The following is a 21148-nucleotide window of genomic DNA, read 5'->3' as shown; positions in this document are numbered from 1 at the left end:
TGCATAAATGGATCAAAGTGTCACTCTAATTCAGAGGAAACATAGCAGGAAGCCAGTTACAGACATAAACAGCATTATGGACAAAATTAGAAATCTGCAGCTGCTTATGTGTGTGAGAGAAGTAGTTTGACCTACATTATTCTTATAACGCCATCGATGAGCCCTCAGGATATTGTATAATGCATTGCTCAACCCATAGTTTCATTGCCAAGCTATTGATAGATGTTAGACTTTAGCCACACTCGCATCTAAAATAACCAGCCATTACTGTCTATGATACTATTTATAAAGTTGAAATAAAGGAGCACTTTCTCTGTTTTGCCTACTAGTTTTTAATACTTCATATTAAATACTCCAAGCAGGTTATGGCTTTAGCAAAAAGATAGGAAAAAGCATGCAGTTTTGTGACTCTACACGCTTGTCTTACACCTCTGGTGTTGGGGATTTGAATTCCGAATCCGCCTTACGTGCATGGATTTTGTAGGTTCTCCAGGTACTCCAGTTTCCTTCTCCAGTCCATAGACGTGCGTTTTAGGTTTATTGGCATTTCCAAATTCTGCATAGTATGTCAATATGTGTGATTGTGCCCTACAATGTGTTGGCACCCTGTCCAGGGTGTCCCCGACCTTGTGCCGTGAGGTCCCTGGGATAGACTCCAGGCTCCCCCACTACAGACAACAGTACAGAAAATGGATGGATATCTTAAGTGCAACACTATGTTTAGAAATGTCAAAATTTCCTGAGTGAAGTTAAAAAAGCCTTACTTGAAGCTTCTGTATGGGTATGTAGACTTGCACTGCTTAATAGAGTGAGTTCACATTTGAGATCAACTAAAAGGCTCACAGCATGTTAGACCAGCATTCCAGACTTGAAATAATGACTCCTAAAGTGTCAAAATCATGCTGTTATCTCAGCGTCTGTACACTGACGTGTTTAGATATAAAAGTTACACATGCTGTCAAAGACACTCAGCTCTTTTGTTTCAAATTATTGTAGTGCTTTGGGACATATTTAAGGAAAATAAAAAATAAACACAAATGGAATCCTTTTTTGGGGGGGGATTTCATTGTGAATTTTTTTTTTTTTTTTTTTTTTTTTTTTTTTTACATCAAGTATTGCACAGTTTTGCCATTGCTAAAGATGCTTCAGCTTCATGTCAAACATTCTTTAAATCACGGCAACCTAGGAATAAATAACGCTAAAACTCCATAAGTAATTTCTCAGTTATTTAAAAAGCCAGGTGCTCCAAATGTCCAGTATCTTCACAATAGCCTTCATTCTTCATTCAAATAGGCTTTTTCAAGCCCATCACATATTTGTTCGGCTGTAAGAAAGAAATGTCTCAAAAGCTCTATACACACTATATCATAAACTTGTGAGTCAAAGGCACATTCTTCTTTAAACTTTTGGCTTCTCAACATTAGAAAAAAAAAAAAACCCTACTAAGTATAGAAATTCTGCATGCAAAAGTATTCTTTCCAGTCCTTTTTTGTGTAGCTCAAAGCTGCCCCCTGTTGCCAGTTCTATCTGTGTAATCGGGGCAGACTGCAGTCATGTGAGGTGGTCTGATGGAGAGGTGTGTTATCGCCTTGGCCTGTCGGCTCCTGAGTGTTTCCGTTATTGGAGCCACAGCGAGGTGTGAGTCTGCGCAGGTACTCAGCATGCACCGGCTTATGGCACTGCAGCACCCGGATCGCCTCGTCAATCTTAAACCACTTTCTCTTGCGACCTGTGAAGCACATTGTACAATGGCGTTATACTTTAGCACTTTCAGTACTGCTGACATACAGAGATGCCTTTTCAATTCAATTTTCAATTATTAAGATATTACTCCTGTAAGACAACACATGGGTATTATTATTATTAAAAATAGTGCTAACATGATGACACACTTTGTGACCTTATTGATAGCCTTATAACATTTATTATAACCATAATTATAAGGTTCTAATGGACAATTCCCCAATTTTAAGATAACAAGCCAGAAATTCTTACCCTCAATGAGAGTTTTATATAATTTTAGATTTTTGTTTATACATTCAAGCAATATATACAGGGAGTCCGAAAAGTTTTCATACATAGGGGACGATGGATACCAGCACCACGTCGGTTGTTCCTTCATCAGTGGATGTTCGTGGACGTTCACTTCTCGGTTGGTCTGCAACACTTCCAGTCCTTCTGAATTTATTTAAAAAGATCGGCAACAGTGCCGTGTATGATGTGCTTACCATGTTACCTGTTAAAGTCAATGATTCCTGTTCCAGCTATGAGAATGTTTTCAATATGTTCTTCTTTTGTCAAAGGCATTTTTAAAGGCTATCTGAAAAAAATATATATACATATATAATATAAAGTATGAAATTTTGGAAGATATTTTGCTTTAAAAAAAGTATTATTTCCTAATGTCTGGAGACTTTTGGGACCCCCTGTAGTGTCAAGATTATAAAACATACATAAATAAATAAATAAATAAATAAATAAAACGTGCAGTGGTTGAACTGACATTTAACCTCAGTCTGCGGATATGCTTCGATTTATAAGAAACCAGCTGAGTGTATAAGCTTACTTTATATAACTATTACTAAATTAATACAAATGCATGGTGTTCTGCAGTCTGATCTGACATTATACATGATGATAATAGCAAGGGGTCGAAAATCTGAAATGCCACGGGTAAACCACAGATGTTGGCTTCTCTGTATATTAGAGCTGCAACAACTAATCGATAAAATCGGTAATAATCGATTATGAAAATCGTTGTCAACGAATCTCATTATCGATTAGTTGGTCTGCGCGCGGTACGGGGGAGATTTACTCATTACGTTACTTCTGTTCAGAAAACACGCCTTGGAGAGTAAATACTAAAGTTGTGTCCCAAATGACGTACTATACACTTACACTATGGAGTACTCTACCATCTAGTGTGTGAATTTTAGAAATGTAATATCTCAAATGGAACACTAGCGTTTTGTTTTTTTTACTAACCAGAACTATAAGCCACTTCCTAGTCGACGGTGCTTGATGTCATACGCACGTAATGCGACACCGCTAGCTTTAGCCTCAGAGTCACTGACAATGACTTTCTTCAGTTTACTGTTTCCGTCAGCGTTAACTTTTATTCCCCACATGACTTCAGTCCTCATCAGACGGAGGCGAAATCACCGCGTGACTGAGGAAGAAAGTGCAGGGGTGAATTTTATATTAAACACCGCAGAGCAGGTTTATAAACTTTATAAAGCGGAGTTTGTGGAGCACGGAAGCATGTCAGTGATGCGGTCGCGAGTTGCTTGAAAGGTTTAATTTCATTTCAGTTTATTGTCATTATATGGTGTATTTGCACACTTGCAGTGTAAATTCTGTAGTTTATTATAAAGGAAGTGATGTGTTAATAACGAGGCCGCGTTGCTCCTCACGCGAGTAAGATCTGTAATGTCTAATTAAAACACTATGATCAAAAGTAAAATATGTCTAAAGGCAGCGGGTAACAGAAACCACAAGATGCAGTGAAAGGGAGTTTTTATTATTAATTTAGGACTGTAGTTAGTTCAGTGCTTTTTGTGCATCTATAAAAAATAAATCTATCTATCTATCTATCTATCCATCTATCTATCTATATATCATATAGATATATATAGTGTGTGTGTGTGTGTGTGTGTGTGTGTGTGTGTGTGTGTGTGTATGTGTGTTGGGCTCTCAGTTGTGTAACGTTTTAGTCTGAATTTATATTTGTAACATTCAGTTTGTGGACTTTATTTTAAATAAACACAAAAAGGCACTGAAAGTTTGCCCCGCTCCATCCGATTGATCGATTAATTGAAAAGATAATCGGCCAACTAATCGATTATGAAAACAATCGTTAGTTGCAGCTCTACTGTATATACAAGTTAATGTTAAAAACTAACATTTTGCCAAAATAAATAAATAAATGAAAACTCAGGAAGAACTTTATATTTACACAGTTGGAACTTGAACTGCATTACTATACTAAATATCCTTCTATAACTGAAAGTATATCTAACAAAAATACAAACAAAAAAAAAAAACTCCACACAAACAGTACTTTAAAATTTGACTTATTAAAAAAAGAAAGAAAAAAAACCCCCACTATTATAAATTTAGTATATAGTAATGCCGGTTAGTAATTATGCAGAATTTTGTAACATTTAAAAATGATTGAAAAATCAATGAATGTTTATGAACTGCAGAACTTCAACGTATTGTAATGTATGGGCTCTGTTTTTTTTGTTGTTGTTTTGTTTTTTTGTAAAGTTGTCATCTTATTTTAAAGTCAAAAAGCCCTGTGAGAACTGGTGATGTTCTGCCAGGCCTGTAACGCCGCGTCTGATCATGTGTCTTGGTAATAGACTTCTTCGGATGCAGGGATCTGCAACCAGGCATTAAACCTGCCATTTGATTTATGGCAATTAAATACGTCTGGTTATTTATGGCACAATTTATTTCTTAAAATTAATTTTATAAATCTCTCTCGCCGACACCCACCCAGACAGCTCAGGAGTAGCATACTGCCAGCGTCCCTGTGTGAATTGGGGTTATATTGCCCTATTTGGCAGCCATCCATCCAGGCAGAGGGATCGAGAGAGGCCAGGGAGAGGGAGAGAGCAAAGTCTGGAGTGTGGTGACGCTGACTGGAAAACAACTGTGGCACACATCCTGGCACACAAACAAACTCAACGCTATTTATACTGCTGCAGAGAGTGAAGGATTACCAGGTTTTCTCTTTCCACACCATCTACAAATAGTTCAAGTTTGAATTACACTGTATGTGGGGAAACAGTTATTTATATAGTGCCACCCCAATAGCAAGTTTCCTGGGACTAAAACACATGGTCACATAAGGTCTTAAACACTGTTGCATAAAACCATGTCTACCCTCAGATTATAACACTGCAGTTAAGCCATGACCAGAAATCAGCCCAGACAAGAGTAAGCTATAAACTCCAGCCACGAAAAACCAATAAAATGGCTTTATAAATTCAGCAAAATGGGCTTATAAAGTCTGCGGCTCTCAGACACAATGGGTCACTATAGCTGACAGATGATTTTATTCACTTAGCAGCTTTGGTGATCAAAATGATCATATACAATGATGCTTGAAAGGTTGAATTTTCTACATAAATATGACATTTCCACACAAATATGACCAAAAACATGATCAGATTTTCACACAAGTTCTAAAAGTAGACAAAGAGAACCCATTTTTAAAAAAATTAGACAAAAATATATGACATACATGTGCAAAAATAAAACAGACAATTAACTGCAGAGTGTGAAAAGACAATAGTATGTCCCCCTCCCGGTTTTCGAAGCTAAACTAATATGTTGTGAACATAACCTCAAAGAATCTGTCGTATTTGGCACTCACTCAGAAACACAATGAAGCAGAACTTCTATCATGGCACATGGAAAAATATTAAATTTGAAAAAAAGATCATAGCAGAGATTGCACACAAAATCTGACTGTTGTGCTTCAGGTTGCGTGTTAACCTACCAATATTAACAGAGTCCTCCCAGTCCTCCAGTGTCTCTGTAACCGTAAGCACATACACATACGTTCGGTGTTTGCTGTCTAGGTTCTGCAGAGAGAGAGAGAGAGAGAGAGAGAGAGAGAGAGAGAGAGAGAGAGAGAGAAGCCATTACCACAATAAAAAAAAAGCTACATTAATAAAATTCACACACCAGAAATGCATTTTACCAGCAAGGCATCTTACCTCAAAAACCCCTAGCAATCTGCCAAGCGTGCCCCTTACACCAGCCTGCACAGCCGTGGAAAAAGTAGACAGGAGAAAATAAATAAGGTACATCCACAGGAAGAGGGAAAAAACACATCAGTATTATGAGCTACCCATGAAGGTTGTATGATGTGACTATTGGTGTATCCTGACTACTTTCAGCACAATATGTCATGAAGAACATAGAATACATATACGAGTTTCCGTTAGCCGGTACATACTGGTTTTTGCGCTTTAAAAATTCAAAAATAAAACATAAAATAAAAAATTGTCGGACACAATATCAACACGAAGCACACATCAGACAAAGTACACTCGCAATTGCACACCTAAATATGATCTCTGTCTGCACAAAATTTGTTCTTTCACATTTCTCTTCATTTTTACTTTTGCTTTTCAGCGGACCCATTCACACACACACACACACACACACACACACACGTCTCTGTGCTGGTAGTCGCTCTCTCTGTCTTGAGCTAACAGCTGACGCTCGACCACGCCCCTGCTGCCACGATCGCATCCCAGAGTTGAAGCTGTTCTGTACTGAGGAATGGGATAAAATTCCTCCAAGCTGATGTGCAGGATTGACCAACAGTTTCCGGAAATGTTTAATTGCACTTATTGCTCTACAACCAGATACTGAAAGCCACTCACAGATATATAATAAGGTAATAATGGATCATTTTCCTCAATAAATAAATGACCAAGTGTAATCATGACCAAGTGTAAACTCATTTGTTTAATTGGATTCTCTTTATGTACTTTTAGGACTTGTGTGAAAATTTGATGTTTTATGTCAGAAATATAGACTTTATACAGAAATATAGAAAAGTCTAAAGGGTTCACAAACTTTCAAGTGCCAATGTGTGTGTGCATATCTCACACACAAGATTCCAGCATGTTCATATGAGAACAGCGTGCCTTGCCTTGAATACTGTGAAATACCCTAAACTAAGCTCAGGTTACTCGGTCTACAAAGAACCACTCCCCTTAAAGCATTCGGACAATTAATTAGTCTCATGGCTTGACTCACGAGTTCACAAGACAAGACATTATATTTAGTATAGAATGATTTGTTACATAAGCAGCAGTAACTACATGAACGTTTCTCTTGGGAAACACAGTGTGCTCTTCTGTTCCCCGTCTGTTTCCATTATCAATGCTTTCAATTTGCTGCTCAATAAATATGTTCTAGACAACCTTGTCAGACCTCCATCTAGCAAGTTACTATGAACATTAATAGCTTTCTCTCTACAGTGATTACAAAGAGGAGTGCTGGAACCAGATCAAAATTCAGTAAGTGTTCTTCAATCAGCACTTTCAAATGCCACCATCTGACTTCATGCTCATACGAGCACAAAAGCAAGCCCCAGAAATAGAAAATACTAAAGGCAACATAACTCATATCTCAGCCCTGACACCGCTCCAGAGGAGTTTGGAACCCTTGAGCCTCACCGTTAACAATGGAATGCTATATATCTCAGGTAGATTACAGCCTGTTCCTGGATTTGTCAAGAGCGTGTCTTACACAAATGGGGTTAAACATCTTCAGGCATAATCAAGCTAAAATTATTCATGCTGAACAGTAAATATTTGGAGATTAAATAAAGAAGTTTAATTCAAGATGCATTGAATATAGGGATATATTGGCAACTTAAGTCCAAGTTACGCCAATATTTACGGGGGGTGGGGGGAATTAGACATATTTAGAGATGGGTTATGCATGTGCAAGTCATTTTTCTGGGTGCACCATTCAAATTTCCTTTAATTCATGCATCTGAGGTTGGCATATTTTTCTTGAGTTGAGATGTCCAAGACAGGGTTTTTCAAAGCATCTAGACAAATGCCTTTAAACACAAACATTTCCCTTTAAGCACAAAAAGGTAGGGATAGAAAATGCTGACTGATGGAGGAAACAGTGTCTTTTCCCCTTTTGATATCAATGTAATACGAGGTCCTACATCAAGTACATCAAATCGAATATGGTAGATGGATGTAGGCAATTTTTATCATGCTTTTAATTAGCTATTTTGAGTTGTCAAAGCAATAAAATAATGCCAACGACAAGGTACCCGTGGTTTATCTGCTACGCTCACAGCTCATGTTAATTTATTTCATAACTTTATCCACAAAAAATCCTTGTGATAAACATCATCTTCAATTAAGGTTCTCTCTCCTCCATGCAAAAAAAATAATTTTATTAACTTTTAAGGGACAATACAATTAATCAAAAATAATATAATAACACACACTATATTAGAATATAATATATATATACACACTAATATAATAAATTAATAGTGCCATATTTATGTATTTAATATTGGCCTCAAATGGCATTCCATAGTTTTCTCAAGTATATTTACAGCCCAAAACATGAATTTCAGCGTGACACGTTGTGGCTACATCAAACTGTTGACCAGTGGCGCTCAGAATCCACCTCTGTTTATTAAATACAAAAAAATGACTATTAATTAATTTTATTAGTCCATCCCTGTCTGTGTAACTCTCATATAAGTTCTGAATGGCGCATAAGTCTGTATTAACATCTAAGATCTTAATACGGATGTGGACAATTTCAGAATCAAATCTTTTAGTACATGCGCAACTCTGAATGCAGATATGGTTAGTCTAATATGATTAATAAAGCCATTGACTAGTCCTATAAGTAAAACAAGCAAGGGGATTAAACATGAACTGGTTTGTTTTTCCATATCCAACATACTAGGAATGTGTTTGACACACTCCACTCATGCCAGTGCATTTTTGTCTGGTTTAATGCTGAACATTACAAGGTCACTTGGAAAACCTTTTACATTAGGCAGAGGCGGAGTTTCCCAAAAGCATCACAACATAAAGCTCGCTGCTAACTCTCTCTACCAGTTAACGTTACCTTAACTTTCCCATGTTTTTGGGGAAATGAGCCAGTATGAAAACAGGCTTTGAACTGCATTTGTATTTTTGTATTCCATCAAGTCCCATTTGTTTACATATAGATATAACCGTCTTGTTTGATTAAACCACTGGACTTTTGACTGCTGTGAAATGACAGTAAAACATGGGGACAAGATTTAATCTTCAAACTGATGATGTAACCTGATGGATACATCATCGCTGTTGGTTGTATTATCGTTAAAAGAGATCGAGATAGACTCATGTCATCTGGTCTGACATTAATTGCACCAACTGTCTAATGAAGGACAACCTCTAATCTTTCAGTGGCAAGACTGACTTGTCATTTCTTTATATAGACAAGTATGTACCGTGTTTAACATTCCTGTGAAAGTAATTACTCATCTCTACAAGACATGTAACAGGAGCACCATAGCAGGGGCATGTCAAATCATAATATCATAAAAGCATGATACTTAAAAACACTTTCATGATACATGATATACATCAAAATATACAGTTTGTATCTTTTGTATACACAGTAGCAAGTCAGAGTGCAGGGTCAGCCATGATATGGCACCCCTGAAGCATTAGGTTTAGGTGCCTTGCTCAAAGTAAAATTTATGTAATGTAATGTAATACTTATCACTATTAGCTTATTGTATATATCATTTTATTCTATTCTAAAATAGAATTATAAAAAGTGCTTCTATAATAACTGTGCATTAAGAATTATAAGATCAATATTATTGATCAAGATTATTATTCAAGATTATTTGACTCACCAAGATATTTTTGGAGGGCAAAGTCCACATTTCTCCTTGGGGATCAATAAAGCACATCTATCTATTTAAATTTGAGATTGCTGTGAAGAGAATGCTAAGTGGACAATTTTACTGTTTATATATATATATATATATATATATATATATATATATATATATATATATATATATATATATATATATACACACACATACACACACACACACACATACACACATATACACATATACACACACACACACACACGCACACACACACACACACACACACACAGAAGACATTTGGGTTTGATGACAAAAGATGAAGATGAGAGCATAGGTCAGAATTGCAGCTTTCATTTCCTGATATTTACATTTAGATGTGTCAAACAGCTTAGAACATGGAACCTTTTGTGGAACCTTTTTTTTTTTTTTTTTTTTTTTTTAAAATGTAGGAACAGATAGCCCCAAGTAAATAACACTTAATATTTGGTTGCATATCCCTTACTTGCAATAACCACATCAAACATTTGTGATGCTTTACCAGGCTTATACTGCAACTTCTTTCAGTTGTTATTTGTTTTGGGGGTGGTGGGGGAGGGGGGCGGTTCTCTCTTCAGTCTCCTCTTCAGGAGGTGAAATGCATGCTCAATTGGGTTAAGGTCTGGTGATTGACTTGACCAGTCTAACTTTTTCCCTTTTGTTGTGTTGGCATTGTGTTTTGGGTCATTGTCTTGTTCCTTACACTTAGATTGGATGCATTTCTCTGTAAACTGGCAGACAGAATATTTCTGTAAACTTCTGAATTCATTCTGCTGCTACCATCATGAGTTACATCAATAAAGATTACCGAGTCTGTTCAAGAAGCAGCCAAGCAAACCCAAGCCATGACACTACCTCCACCATGTTTCACAGATGAGCTTGTATGTTTTGGATCATGAGCCGATCCTTTCCTTCTCCACACTTTGGCCTTTCCATCACTTTGGTAGAGGTTAATCTTGGTTTTGAGAACTTTTGTGGCTCATCTCTGTATTTCTTTGCGAATTCCAATCTGGCTTTCTGATTCTTACTGCTGATGAGTGGTTTGTATGTTTTGGTATGGCCTCTACATTTCTGCTCTCATAGTCTTCTTCGAACAGTGGATTATGATGCCTTCAATCCTGCCCTGAGGAGGCTGTTGGTGAGGTCAGTGACTGTTGTTTTTGGGTTTTTCTTCACAGCTCACACAATGTTTGTGTCATCAATTGCTGTTGTTTTCCTTATCCGACCTGTTCAATGTCTGGTTGTTTGTACAGTAGTGGTTTCTTTATTTTTCAGGACATTCCAAATTGTTGTACTGGCTATGCCCAATGCTTGTGTAATGAGGAATTTTTCTCAGCTTCAAAATTGTTTTTTCTCCAATAGGCAGCTCTCTGGTCTTAATGTTGGTTTATCCTTTTTAACAACAAATGCAGTCTTCACATGGAAACCCAGGGCTCAAACCAACAACAGATATTCAAAACTATTAACTGTTTAAACACTCAATCTAACAGGGCACACCTGGGCAGCAAGAAACACCTGTCAGTCACATGTTCCAAAATTTTTGATCATTTGAAAAATGGGTGGGTTCAAACAAAGTGCCATGTTGTTTGGGTTAACACATCTAGATGTAAATATCAGGAAATGAAAGCTGAAATTCTGATCCATCGTCTCATTCATGTTTTGAATTCAAACACAAACTTCTTAAGTTGTTTAGCAAAAACAAAATTGCCAGTCCAATATGTTCGAAGGGGACTGTATGTGGGCTTGCCAACGGCAGCTGTACTCGGACTCCTAGCCACGGAGGCTGCATTGTAATCTTAATTCAAACTTGGGTCAAGGAGAAAGGACAATGCTTTCTTATTCAATTGCACCACTCATTACCCTGGCTGCTGGTTACTTACAGACTCCATCTCTTGTCTTTAGGAAGCATGCATCAAGTCATTGTGTTTTAGAAGTTAAGACAAAATCTGATGTGCACAGAAAGCCCACACTCAGAAATTCATTACTCTAACTTGCATACACTCAAACATCATGACATCTACAGCCTTGTGTTATAAACTCAATATAAAACAATTAGGAATATAAGTATATAGACTTAAAGCATAAAAGTGAAGGGACAAATTTGGATGTAAAGGGTAATTACTGGTGACTAATTTAATTCTTAGCACCAGCGGTATGGGTATGAATTTCATACTTAAAATGGTTCTGAAGGTATGGGCAAAAGCTCACAGGAATGCAACCTGCCATGTCACATGCTTAACTCCAAGCAGTCTTCGTTGCTGTGGTCAATGCTGTAGTATTCTGTTACGATAACACCCTTATGAAAATTGGCAGTACCAAGCTGCCAACAAGTACATGACATGAAGTCAGTAATATACCGGGAATATTCTTGGGCCAATCCAATTTTAGTCCAAGACAAATACTAATGCCTTGGCGCCAGTTTAAATTTCCACATACCAATCACGTTTACACACAGCAATAAACAGGGAAATGTGATACTGACAGGCTCTGAAACGGTATTTGGACTGAGGAAGGAAAATGGCTTTGGCAGGATGTCACTTGAGTTTATGAATATCCAGGACATTTACTAGCAATCTTTATTTTATGGTTGAATTCAAAGGACTGACAGCTTACCTCTTCATAGACCTCTCTCACAGCAGTTCCACCTGGCTCTTCCTCTGGCTCCATTCCACCTCCTGGAACGATCCACTGATCCGGGTGCCGGCTGCTGCTCACAAGCAACACCTGATCACCCACAACACACACACACAAACGGAAGAGTCAAGTCAGCACACAACTAAGCAGTCAAGCATACCGTGACTACCAAATTATCATGTTATCAAGACGACAAAACTGATGACACTCATACACGGAGTATAGTTTCAGTACATTCAGTACACGTCGAATGAAAACAATCAGAGCTTCAGTAAAAGTGGTAAAGAGGGATTTAAATGTCCATCTCTGAGAAAAACTGTTTTTAAATGGCTTAAGCTGTTAAGCTGGATATGAGCCTTATCTGACCTGAAGTTCTGTGTGTGTATTCTTCCCTCATGACAGTTTGCATAAAATTTCAGCTATCACTACAGTGCTGTGAAAAAGTATTTGCCCCATCCCGATTTCTTCTGTATTGTCTTTAGGTCCTTTGATGTTGTCCTTGGCTCTTTTCTTACTTGCTGGATGAGTCGTATTAAAATTAAATCAAGCCCATGCTTCTGAAAAAGTAACTTTCAAATCAGGAGAGGTTTCAGGGAGTTTCTCCCAAGCCTGTTGTTTTTCATGAGCCAACATGCTATCATACTAGATACTACATACTACATTCAGCAACAAGCAGGAGCTGGAAGATTCCATAAAGTCTTCAAGATCTGGTGTATGGGAGTACATTGGCTTCCCGGTAAGTCATGACACTGACGGCCAGCGAGTGGTGGGCTGAAACATTACAGTATACAGAATCCACCAAATATAAGTGCACTAATACCGCAAACATGCATCTAATACCCTCCTGCATTCAGCCAGCCTTTTCTCTGTGATTCATTCTAGAGAAATCACTACCACGATTGGGAAGTTCATATTCAGTAGTGAAGAATGCGGGATTCAAAAAACACATCTAGGGCTATACAGAGCTACATGACCGACAATAAATCTAACTAACAGAAGAACATGAAAAGCATCATGCCTTAGACATGTCACCCAGAGACAGTTATGCTGCTAAGAGTCAGAATGGATCACACACAGTCATTAGGTTTCAATTATTGTACTTTTAGAACATTGAATGTTTTAATCAACTGAAAATGAACATATTCAGACAATGGTTACTAGTGATCTAATGAAATGCATCCTATTGAAACACCACTGTATCGATCGAATTTGAATTTTGTGCGTTATTACATTCCTAGTATCTTACTATAAAAAGATCATAATGCCGTGTTATTATGAACCACCCAGCATGATGGTGCATACATTTGCAAGGTGTGTCTTTTTGTCACAAATCCAATAGACAGTGAGTCAAGGTCATGGTTCATTAACATGTATGAGTGGGTGTGTCAGAGTGACACAACATCTGGGCATTTCAAAAAAGTAAAGTTACATAAACTGATCAGTAATTAAAAACTATATGATACTTTCTTCTCTAGAACAGTGGAAACACTACTTGTATTTGCTGAGGCAATCAATAAATATTATTAAATAAATAAATATTGATTTTTCCAATGTGTTTGGGCAAAAAAATATGAATATGAGGCAAAGGTACAAAATGTTAGATTTTATTTGACATATTCTGTGCTCAGAGTTATTTACCCTATTAACTATTGCTTAGCTGTGGTCTTACAGCATTTTCAGTTATATTGACTATTGAGTTTAGCATTTATTTATGACTAGTTCACGTTAATATACAAAACAAAAAAAACCCAACAATTTTAATGGCTTCAAAGTTACGGATTTGGAAAAAAAAAAAAAAAAACCCCCCCCCCCCAAAGATTTCAAGGCATGGGTCTCCGATTTCATAGGTCACTATAGGTTAAGGGCGGAATCATAACTCTCTCCCTCTTTAATGGACAAGTTCAACTGCACCGATACCAATCTCTCTGTATTCTATTCTCAACTCTCTATACTAGGACTACCAGTCATATCCTCCCTCTAACAAGGAGCTAAAACCATCTGTGTAATGTAGGCATTCAGGGATAGTGATCCAGTGTTTCCCACACACACAAGTGATACTTTGGTGCTGTGCCCGAGTATACTGATAAAAGCCCAAGTATATTCTGTCCCAGTAAAATAAATAAATAAATAAATAAATAAATAAATAAATCAAATCAAATCAAATCAAATCAAATCAAATCAAACAAATAATAAAAATAAAATTAAGATGGAGCACCTATCAATTATCTATGCACTCCGAGAACAAAATGAAAATCCACTTTTCTAATTACACTGTGACATGAACAGGGTCGGGGAAGGAGACAAAGAAAAAGAAAAACCTCTCAATTCCTACTACCCCTGGCACAAATAATGGAATCACCACACTTAGATGATGTTCACCCGGCTTTTTTACTTCGTAGCAAATAAACAAATCATAGAACAATGCCACAAAACAATTTTGTTTAATATCTGAACATTCTGGCTTCATGAAACATACCTCAAACAAATAAAATTAAACTGTTTTAATTAATAGCATATTTTTTTCTAGATCAAGTAGAGGAAAAATGTATGGAATTTATGGAATGTTGGAATCATCATCAACAAAAAAAATAAAATAAATATCACAATTAGTATTTTGTTTCTCCTCCTCAGGCTTTTATGACGGCCTGAATTCTTTGAGACGCGAACTTCACTACTGAAAAATAATATTCCCTATCAAGCTGGTTACAACTTTCTTGAACAGAGCTTGACAGATCCGTTTGCAGGATGGAGCCTGGTCATGGACCAATCAGATTGAGATATGGACTGTTTGCTGGTCATGTCATTGAGTTGACACGCCTTTCCTGAAGAAAGGCTTTAACACTTTTTGCTCTGTAGCAAGACGCATTATCGTTCTGAATAATGACTTCATCAACCTATTTTCTATCGATGGAATGAGAAAATTGTCCAAAATTTCAAATGTACACCTCATTCAATGTGCACTGACTGTTGTGTTCTTCCCTGGTCCTTTACCTGACATGAAGCCCCATATCATAAATGAGTGGGGAATTTGATTGTTTTCTTCAGACAGTCATCTTTATATGTTTCATTAGAAAGGCACCAGATAAAACTTCCAGCACCATCTCCTTGGCCAACGCAGATTCGTGATTCATCACCGAATATCACTTTCATCCAATCATCCACACTCCATGATTGCTTCTCTTCAGCCCACTGTAAGCTTGTTTTCCTTTGTTTAGGTGTTAGTGCTGGTTTTTGTTTGGCTTTTCTATACGTAAATCCCATTTCATTCAGCCGATTTCTTACAGTTCAGTCACAAACACTGACTCCGGTTTCTGTCCATTTGTTTTTCATTTGTTTTGTTGTGCATTTTCTTTTTTCTAGGCATACTGCTTTGAGTTTTCTATCCTGACATTTACCGTCTTCCTTGGTCTACCCGTTCGTTTCCCTTTCATAACCTCCCCATTTTGTTTATTCTTGCACCAAATTTTAGACACAGCTGACTGGGAACAACCGACATCTTTTGCCACACTCCATGTTGGATTTCTTTCTTGAAGGAGTTTTATAATCCTTTCCATTGTATCAATTGACAACTCTCTTGTTGGGGCCATGCTTCCTTTTAAAAAGTCCAAGATTACGGTCTGTAAGCATTCTTTTAAGGTCTGTAAACACTCTCTTTTAACTGCAGACTAATTTGCATTTCTTGACTTGCATCGGTATTTGGTATTTGTTTTAGAAATGCAAATTACAAGGTGATTACATAATTGTTTCCTCATCATTGAGTGATTCCATAATTTTTTCCTCTTGATCTGGGAAAAAAAAAATTATGGCATTAATTAAAATAATTTAATTTAACTTGTTTGAGGTATGTTTCATGAAGCCAGAATGTTCAGCTATTAAACAAAAAAATGTGTGTGTTATATCTGTGATTTGTTTATTTGCTACAAAGTAAAAAAGCCAGGTGAACATCCTCCAAGTGTGGCGAGTCCATCATTTTTGCTAGGAGTTGTATTTGTAAAACCGGAACTGTCTCTTCAACCCTCAGCACATGACATCAAACTCAAATCAACACAGCTGCTCACAGCATCAACAATAAACAAAGTAGTATTTTTTACTTTAAAATAACTTATACTATGCATACTACTATTTGCTTTAGATCAATGAGTATACACTCGTATCTGCATCTTCATCTATAAACACTGACTCTACAGTTACCTGTTTTGAGGATATAAATGTATCTAACACTCATCACAGGACGAACATGGAGGCATCCACCCCCCCCCCCCCCCCGCCCATTTTGTCGTTCGAACGAACGGAGGTCAAATACAAGCCCATACGTCCCACTTCTAAAGTAAGACGAATGCAGCATAAGTAATAAGACAGAAGAACTGGACAGAACTGGTAAAACATTATCCTTTCCTATTAATACTTAAATAATTTACCCAATGATTGCTTGATTTATTGCTAGCTACTAACTTCCAATTGTAAAGAAGCTACCAAACTGTGTTGCATTAGCAGTCCACTTGTGTTAACCAACACAGTACAGTTAGACATGCCAAGTGCACACTATACGAGTTTCAATCTCAGAATCGCAGACCCGTTCACGTTACATTACATGGGACGGATGCTTCATTCTCAAATCCAGCTTTCTCACAGGAATGACCACGTATCAAATGAACTGAATCACAATCAGTGAAACAAACGATTTTCCCTCATTAGGATTTCTCTTTTGCAGTTAATAAACCCAAAAAGGGCATGGCGGCTTAGTGGTTAGCACATTTGCCTCGCCCCTCCAGGGTTGGGAGTTCGATTCCTGCCTCTGCCCTGTGTGCATGGAGTTTGCATGTTCTCCCCACACTTCTGGGGGTTTCCTCCGGGTACTCCGGTTTCCTCCCCCAGTCCAAAGACGTGCACTGTAGGCTGATTGGCATTTCCAAATTGCCCATAGAGTGTGGGATTGTACCCCGAGATGGGTTTTGCCACGAGTCCCCTGAGACAGGCTCCAGGCTCCCCGAGACCCTGTGTAGGATAAGCGGTACATAAAACGGATGAATGGACGACCAAAAAGGCAACTTGTCATACAACTGATAAACTGCAACACAAAATGTCCTGTCAGAAAACACACACTCCTTCCAAAAAAGTTACATTTTTACAGAAAGCTTCCCGTTCTAGCAATAATTCTACATATTTTTTTATATTATTTTATATTTAAGTCTTTTAGCTGTAGCCATGTTATGTTATTAAAGTATGTGAATGTCTGCAATACCAGACATTTGAGTTAGCGGTCACTGTATAAACCATAATGTATTAGAATAAGTGCATTTACAGCTATGATTTGCCTTTCATCTGGCACCACTCTCGGAACTGCTGTTAACAAATTAACCTTTTTTAAATAACTTTTTAGAACTTTTCCTTCTGACCAATCAGAACTGAGACTTCAACTGTGTTATGGTATAAACAAGAAATAATGATGATTAACACATTTAAGTGGTATAGTCATTTCCAGGAATACATTCATATAAAAAAAACAAAAAAACACCCTACACTGCAGCATCCCTACCACTGATCACTTTATAACTTATCACATTATTGCCAGTTTGTCATGCAAATCCAACTACATCTAACAAATCCCTTGACACAATTTGGATTTAGACAACAGCTATGAAATCCTAAGCATGAGCTGATGTGCAATTTTGTAATGGGTGACATGTTATGTGCAAACCTTCCGCATGCCACTAAGAACAAACTCATTTACACCATGTATAAAAATAAATAAATGCTCTGCATTTCCTTTCATAAGCTGGTGTTCAAAAGCTAGAAAAAAAAATTTGATTCTGTCAAACAGCCTCCAACAATAAATCAAACAAAAAAGAAAAATCTATTTAACTGCACATAAACAGCTCTTTTCTGATGTACTGCTCCTCATACATTAGCAGGTTATACAATTACAACCCAAGGATTCAAAAAGAGAACGTGTTTATGGCATGACTTCAGGGGGATATATGCTGTAGCGGCACGTAGCAGAGTGTGACATTCACTACTAAACATCTGCGCTAGACACATAGCTGGACTGAAACCAGTACTACAGATTTTAGGAGAACTTAAAAGGTGAATCCACAACTGATCAACATACCGAGAATTCCTTTGTGATGAGAGTAACTTAAGCAAATGTCTCTCAAATGCTTTTTTTTTGTTTTTCGTTTTGACTTGCACATGGATTTCACAAGCAGTTCAGAAAGCACAATCATTCATTGATATTAATGTTTCATGATATGATGCATATTAATCAATCTTTCTAGAGACTGAATTTAGATTCATCTCGTATCTCTCTTTATTTTCGTTGACAAAAAAGAGGAGATAAAATACTATGGACTGTTCTTTTTTTCTTCTAAATTACAATCCAAATATCCTGTTCATCGGATGGCATGAGCAGCAGCGAGGAGCAGCAAGCACAGTGGGGAGTATCTTTCAAGATAACATTCGTTAAATAATGACAGCAACAGTTGGACTTGGGAGAAAGAGAAGATCTGATATTTGGGCCCATTTTCTCTATAATGAACCAGGGGAAAAAACCCCCCCCAAATGCTTTGTTATATCGGAAGGGAAGCAACGTGGACACACAATATCTGGAAAGAATACAACAAACCTCAAGTGTCATATGAAAGCTAACCACAAAATGACTGAGGTAGGTTAACGTCTTGGTGGTAAAGTTAGATTGTTTTTTTAAGCTATATTAAGACAACTAGTACGGTGGTAATAATAATAATAATAATAATGAATGGTTGAATTTCTCAAAATACGATATCTTTTTCTGACCCAAGATGATGTATACTGTTTACATGATCATTTGAGTGACTTGACAAAATCGGATAATTAGATGAATGAACGTGCACATACTATCAAATAAATCTTGCCGAATCCGACTTCGTACAGTGATCGGTTAAAGTACGAGTGAGAAAATGCCTCTGATGTAGTAGTACAAGTTGCTACCTCGGGCTCCATCTCTTCTCCTCATCAAATGACACAGTGGAAGTTGGGAGAGAAAGGTCTTTTTAAATGACATTAATTTAATAAATCGGATGTAGTGAATCCATGTCACTCGCACCTGCACCGAGTCTAGAGTGCGGCCAACTGGAACGACGTGACGTACTTGCAATGCTCTAGCTAGAAGTGGCATGCAACCTTATCAGCAGTGGATTAAATAAGAAAGTAGGTGTGTGTTAGAAAGTGGAAAGTGGGAGATGTGACAAAGGATCAGATGTTCAGTGTGACTTTTTTCGCCTTTCCTCCTGAGAGAAGAGAAGTGAAAAGAACGGGTAAAGGAATTCGGTCAGGCGACGGCAAGCGCTTTCATTCCAGTTCTATAAATTGCTGCTGATGGGTCACTTAGTGCTTTGGCACATGGTGTAACTTGCTTCCCCTCATTGCCCCTTCCTTCTCACGATCACATGGAGAAGACCGTGTCCGTGATTTTGAACAAGCTCCAGGACTCTCACAGTGTCCTTGTCTTAAATAATCAAGACTCATTTCTGTAGTGAAATGCCACGGAATGCTTAGTTTGAAAAATGAACAGCTTGACATGCTTTCATATCTTAAGTCTCAACTTAAACGTATATGTACTATGAGTGCAATGAGTGGAATAGCCTTGTCTTTCATGCTCACATGTGAACACCATGCTTCACACAGCCAAACTGTAAATACTTCAGTTATACGCTACATTTTTCAGCCCGTGTGGTGGTGATGTTATGAACCATATCCTGCAGGGCGTGTTATAATTGTGCAAGATCCACAATTGCAATGTTGAACTGCATAAATAAGATCACTGTGAATGTTATGCGATGTTCCTAAAAGTAGCTGAAAGAAGTTCTGGGGTTATTTTAATTCGGAGCTTGCAGCATCCATGTCTTGAATGTAATTTGAAGATAAACACTGAGCAGACTAAACACACTCTGAAGGACATTCATTAGATTCAAAAATAACTCCTGTGGAGCAAAAATTTAGGCTGAAATGACACTGAAATACGATGAACCAGGTCTTAGAGTAAGCATGCAAACACCCATCATGCAAAGAACTGGCTCAGGCTAAAAACAGTGAAATTATGTGTAGTCTTCTTTAAATGAAATGCGTCGCCTTGCGCAAGTATTCGCCCACCTTGAACATCTGCGTTTATACTTTTTTTTTTTTTTTTAATTGCTCCTTCAAATGTTAGACATAGCTATAATGTCTTACAGAGTAAAAATCCTGATCAAGTCCATTTCAATTCCATGCTGTAACACTACATAATGTGGAAACATTCAAGGGGAGTGAATACTTATGCAAAGCACTGAATCTGTAGTTTAAACCCTTTTCAAGACCCCTGTCTTAGAGTAGTTTTTAATGCTGAGTGAATCTCACTAATGAAGAATAAAAAGAGAGAAGTTGGAGAAAACAGAATGCATCTTTGTGTTTGTCGTAAAAGAAAAAAGGAGGCTACAATAGCCACATCGTTTAAAAGGGAAAATGCGTAACAGTTATTTTATTTTGATCAAACAGACTTCACTGATCTCTATATTTCTGATTAGGTGACCAAGCAAATTTGCTCAATAACTTTTCCAAAAATACATCACGATAAATGATCCTCAAACCGGAGTTTTAAAAATCTAAGCTAAAAACATTCTGGTCATAACCATGAGTTATAGATCAAAGTATCTGCTCAATGGTTGCATTAAAATTATTTCTATTATTCTGTGCATATGTGCAATCGCACATGTCTTTTTTTTTTTTTAATGATCACATGACAAATCAAGAGGATTGCTTTCTTCTCCATTCAAAAGTCAAAGGATGTGCAATCTGAACTGAAAGACAAGGGTGGAATCTCGGTTCCAAAGTTATTCAATGTCCTCTTCCACTTTCTCCAGCAGCCCCGATATGACGTCTATGTGAGATCGATTGAGTATACCATATGCCAACCATACACTTTATTAGGAACACCTGTACACCTTCTCATTCATGCAATTAATGCACAAAATCATGCAGATACAGGTCAAGAGATTCAGTTAATGCTCACATCAAACATCAGAATGGGGAAAATGGTGATATCAGTTACTTTGA

General features: G+C 37.3%; 1 protein-coding gene across 1 annotated transcript in view; it reads right to left on the bottom strand.

Moving 5' to 3' along the window:
* Window positions 1-1073: 1073 nt before the first annotated feature.
* Window positions 1074-21148, bottom strand: part of nudt4a (nudix (nucleoside diphosphate linked moiety X)-type motif 4a) — a 23740-nt gene continuing 3665 nt past the window's right edge. Inside the window, exons 2-5 of the mRNA XM_053622925.1 lie at window positions 12062-12172; window positions 5730-5774; window positions 5510-5594; window positions 1074-1729 (exon numbers count right to left, since the gene is read on the bottom strand). Coding sequence (XP_053478900.1) covers window positions 1524-1729; window positions 5510-5594; window positions 5730-5774; window positions 12062-12172 — 447 coding nt within the window. The 3' untranslated portion in view covers window positions 1074-1523. The remainder of the gene's footprint in view (window positions 1730-5509; window positions 5595-5729; window positions 5775-12061; window positions 12173-21148) is intronic.

The sequence above is a fragment of the Ictalurus furcatus genome, chromosome 4 (assembly GCF_023375685.1).
Source record: "Ictalurus furcatus strain D&B chromosome 4, Billie_1.0, whole genome shotgun sequence".
NCBI lineage: Eukaryota > Metazoa > Chordata > Actinopteri > Siluriformes > Ictaluridae > Ictalurus > Ictalurus furcatus.
Note: the sequence above shows the minus strand (reverse complement) of the source record. Positions and strands in the feature narration are given on the sequence as shown.